Source organism: Austrofundulus limnaeus, unplaced genomic scaffold (assembly GCF_001266775.1).
Source record: "Austrofundulus limnaeus strain Quisiro unplaced genomic scaffold, Austrofundulus_limnaeus-1.0 Scaffold862, whole genome shotgun sequence".
Taxonomy (NCBI): Eukaryota; Metazoa; Chordata; class Actinopteri; order Cyprinodontiformes; family Rivulidae; genus Austrofundulus; species Austrofundulus limnaeus.
This window is the reverse complement of record NW_013953264.1, coordinates 7,947-12,926: the sequence shown is the minus strand read 5'-3', so window position 1 is coordinate 12,926 and position 4,980 is coordinate 7,947. Positions and strand designations below refer to the sequence as shown.

At 38.7% G+C, this 4,980-nt stretch overlaps 1 protein-coding gene across 1 annotated transcript in view; it reads right to left on the bottom strand.

Moving 5' to 3' along the window:
• Positions 1–4,980, bottom strand: part of LOC106532974 (betaine--homocysteine S-methyltransferase 1) — a 10,056-nt gene that overhangs the window by 1,904 nt on the left and 3,172 nt on the right. Inside the window, exons 5-7 of the mRNA XM_014029166.1 lie at positions 4,084–4,231; positions 1,010–1,192; positions 13–241 (exon numbers count right to left, since the gene is read on the bottom strand). Of these exons, the coding sequence (XP_013884620.1) occupies positions 13–241; positions 1,010–1,192; positions 4,084–4,231 (560 nt within the window). The remainder of the gene's footprint in view (positions 1–12; positions 242–1,009; positions 1,193–4,083; positions 4,232–4,980) is intronic.

Genomic DNA, 4,980 nt, shown 5'->3' with positions numbered 1-4,980 from the left:
AATAATACACACCTGGCTCTGACCCAAGGCTTTGTGTGCATCATCAAGCCGCTCCCCCAGCTGCCGTGCTTCTCTGAGCCTGCAGGCAGGAAGCCCCGTTCAGTGGCCAGCTCCTCAGATAAAGCACGGATGTGATATGGTTCAAATCCACAGCAGCCACCAATGTACCGAATCCCGGCATTGTATGCATCCCGGGCGTATTTCTGCATGTCCCATCGGGTCAGAATCCTGGGCTCCAGACCTGTCAGACAACACATGACATTTTCCTTAGTGGTGTGAATGCTGAGTCAGCATTTATAGCACTGTGGACCTATTTATAGTTTCTGTGCATTGTTTGGACTCTATCTTACCTCATCTTACCTTTGGCTATTTCAATTTCATTCAAAACATCAATTTCATTCAAACATCAAAATATTCAGTTTGTTCAGAGCATTAGTGCTTTGACTTTGGTTTTTGTGGCATTTTAAACTTTTTGAATGATTTTACTTAATTTTAAAACGAATAGAGAATTATTCAAATTCTCGAGAACAATGCTTTTCAGCACACTTGCTTCAGATTTTGCTTTTAGCTACTGTTTTACTGGTCTTACTGTTTGGCTACTGTTCTGATAATTTTAGCTTTCAGCCACTGTTTTGCTGCTCCTAGCTTTTCCCACATTGTTTTGCTAGTTTAAGCCTTTAGCTACTGTTTTGTAGGTTTTGGCTTTTAAACCTCATGCTGATATTTTAGCTGTTAACGTCAGCTTTGCTGGTCTTTTGTTTTGTTGGTTTAAGCTTACTTTTTTGCTGGTTTTAGTTTGTAGCTCCTGTTTTGCTACTATTAGCTTTCAGCAGTTTTACTTCTGTCAGACAAATTTTAGCTTTTTGATCGTTTTACTTTTACCAACTAAAGATTTCAGCACTCAGAATTCCCACTGTGTTTTCACAGAAGGTGCAAATGTTTTATGCTTTATTGTTGATATTTAGACCGTAGGATAAGATGATGACAAAGAAACATTTGGAGTTTGTACCGAAAGGGAACTCTGGAAGGTCGATGAATCCCTGTCGGTTGCAGTCGGGGGTGTGATAGGCCAGGGGTTGGCTCATGTAGTGAGCCTTCAAGCCCGCCTTCTCCACTCCCTCCTTCATCAGCTTCACAGTCTTCACACAGGTCTCCGGGTCAAAGTGGCAGTTAACTCCAACAATGTCAGCACCTATAAATATAAACAAACAGTTTTTAAACTTAATGCTGATGCAATGTTTGTCTTTATTGTTACAAATGTTAGTCATCATGTGTGCACTCATTCAGGGGATTCTGATGTTATCAGTCCATGAACATGACATTATAAGGCGTTATCAGTCCCATGCAATGGCTTCAGAATGGCCCTACTGTGCCTTCTAGCCTTCAGACTGTCCCGGCAGTGCCTCCTCGTGGGTTAATATATCAATGGCAATGAGTGTGCAAATAACCATATAAGCAAAACATATTTAAATACATTTTTGTCCTTGCCTGGTGGCATTCCTTACTCTTGCTGTCCATGCAAGTCTCGAACCCTGGTCTCCGACTCTGCTACAACGCTCTACCCGTTGCCCATACAATGTGGCCTTCTAATAAGAAGGCCACATTGTACACCTGTTGGAAGTCAGTGTCTTTGGCAGTGTCTTTAGCGCTAACCATGACATTTCCTCTAAGGTTAACCTTAGTGGCTTTTTGCATCATGTTAACCTGTTTTTTAATGCCTCATTTTAACCAGATAGTGGTTTTATGCCTCATATTAACCAGATAGTGGTTTTATGTCTCATATTAACCAGATAGTGGTTTTATACCTCATATTAACCAGATAGTGGTTTTATACCTCATATTAACCAGATAGTGGTTTTATACCTCATATTAACCAGATAGTGGTTTTATACCTCATACTAACCAGCTGACAATCAGAAGTCATTCTATGGGACGGGGGAACCTGCTAAGCGGCACAGGTGGGACATTCTGAAGCCATTCTAGGGGACTGATAACACCTAATAACGTCCATTTCATGGATGATAACATCCGAATCAGGTGACTCATTTGTCTGTTTGCAATATATCTTGTGAGCCGAAGAGCAGATTGCAATAAATTTCTCAGTCCATAGATAAACATCTACAACTGATTCATGTTTGGAGTCAATCCAGTTTAACAAATGTCATTAACCTACTAATCTACTTTAATGAATACAAAAAAGACTTAGTATAGGCCTATTTTCAGATACTGAGGTAAAATCTGATGTGGTAGTAACTGAGAATAATCCTCAACAAACAACTCCAAATATTTAAAGGTAACATGAGATCTTTCTTTAAAACTCTGGTCCACAAACATTCAAGGAACTTTAATCGATGCTTAGTTTAAATCCACTGCTCATGAGAAAGAAAGCCAAAATTCAAGTGTCGCTGTTTTCTCCAGTGTGTCAATATCACCACTAGATGGCAGCAAAACTATTGTGAGGGAATTTTTAATAGTTTAGTTTAAATTGCATTATCATAGATACTTTGACTATGCAGTGTCCTTATCATTTAAACTTACTTAAGCAACAAAAGGCTTTAAAAAAATCGTAGATGTTTTTCTTTTATCTTATGTGGAAACACGTGCAGAACCCATGCTTTCACAATAAATATCACCTGCCATTAAAAAGGGAAGATGGATGATGGTTTTTGCACATGCATGTGTTTGTGTATGAAACTAGAAGAAAACATTAGCTGCATTGGAGTATTAGCAGTTGCTATTGTCTCAGGACGATGACATCATTTGGCGGCATGACGGCTCAGTGGTTAGCACTGACGCCTCACAGCAAGAAGGTCCTGGGTTCAATCCCCGGTTCAGACCTGTGGTTTTTCTCTGTGGAGTTTGTATGTTCTCCTCGTGCTTATGTGGGTTTTCTCCAGGTACTCTGGTTTCCCCCACCCCTAAAAACATGTACAATAGGCTGCCTTCAGGCCCAGGCCTTCCTTGAAAAAGCGATCTCAGTGGGACTTGCCTGATTAAATAACGGGAAATAACTAAATAAAAGCATATAACATGAGCAATGTACCAACAGCAAAAGGCTGTAAACAATAAAATGTTACTGGAAAAATTTTAACAGTCAAAAACTGAGCAAAATAATGAAAAATATGTTAGTGACATTTTTAACAGTTCATTTTACACTTTACACTTTATTTTTGTGTGTCTGACTATAAAATCTCTGTAACCACTTATGTGCAAGAATTATTCAGTAGCTCAGTCAGTTTTATAGAAATTGACCTAAAATTTGGTTTGGACATAGCCGAGAGTCCCAACACGCTGTGAAAGTACAAACTTTATAAGCTTTGTAAAAAACGTTACCAATAATTATTTGGAGACAAATCTGTCTTGTAGCAGATTCACTATTTGACAGAGTTTACTGGAACTTACAGGAAATATTAACTAGATGAAATTTTTATTTATTTATTTACCGTTATTTTACCAGGCATTGAGATCTTAGATCTCTTTTTCAAGGGTGGCCTCGGCCTGAAGGCAACCTATAATCTACAACTGATTATGGTTTGGAGCAAGCAAACTTCAAGATGGCCACCACAGCTAAGTAATCCTAGAAATAAACAATGTTTATTTTTTGCAGATTACGCTAAAATTTGGTGTGGTAGTTGGGGGTAATTCCCAACTCATACTCCAAGTGTTATTTTCTGTTCAACATCTTTAATTAAAACTTTGTCAACAACTCTTGGGGTCAACCCTTTGTGTCTGCAGAACTGCTCATAACCTACAGGACTGATTTAATGAATCTTTCACTAAGTAATCGTTCAAATTAAATGTGGCAGGAGCTCAGGGTCGTTTACGAATGGGAATAATGTTTTTTAAGGTCTGACCAAAATTAGCTACAATTTCCTCCCCTGTCATCAAAAGATGATGCTAATGTAAAACTCTGGCATGAAAACCAGCAAGACATATACATTACTTTAACCACCATTAGGTCTTTCATTGTTTCTATTTTCCCTTCTGGTCAACATGTTTTTAGTTGACTGACAAAGACTTGTCAGCACTGGAATTGTCTTCTACATTTTTGCCAACAACAACATAACGTGGTAATTGTTGTACCAGCTTTAACCAGTCTGACAGCACAGTCTCCAGGACGGACTCCACTCAGGTCTCCCTCAGGTCCGATACACAACGAGGCAGCCACAGGCTTCCCAGAAGTCTTCAAAACCTGGACCGCCCACTCAGCCTCTTCCACATGTTCAAAGTACTGAGAGAGAACAAAACAGAAGCCACAAGGACAATTTAATTACGATGTTCGTTTTTTCAATTACCACTTTTACAATAAGGGTATCTTTATAAAGTATTTATTATTGAAGTACACCTAAGTACATGGACATTTAATTAATCATTACTACACATTTATAAAACAGTTTAAAAACACTTTTGTTTATGCTATCTTACTTAATTTAAGTTTTACATGCCAAAACAAATTTTGTATCAACAAATACTCGCTCAAATGTTGGTAATTTACTGACAAATGTTTGGCATTTCAAATTTCAAATAATACAGATAAACTGTCTCACTATTCAGCAAGAAACAAGTCAGAATTATATTTTACGCTGTGTACTGACACTGCTGCTTTTTGATTTATTGAGGGGGGAGGGGGGTACTCTGTATTTTTCAGGCACATAGTTCAGTTCTTTACCACAATCAGGTAACTGTTGCAATCAGTTGTTCTGAAAATGTTCCTTCCATTTCCTACAATTTCTGACGCTCCCTCTTCAGCACGTCTTCACATGCTTCATGGTTGGGGTGCTTTGGGACTGAGCTCCAGGGAGGAGCTATGTACAAACAGGCAGAGCTTTGTTCTAGTGTTTAGGCAGCTCCACATTCAAGGATTTCTCAAACATGCATGAGTCAAAGCAACACTCTGGGGAGGTTTTTGAAGAGGGAATGACATTATAACATGATATAAAGACCAAAAAGTTGATTTTGTGAAATACCCCCCCCTACCCC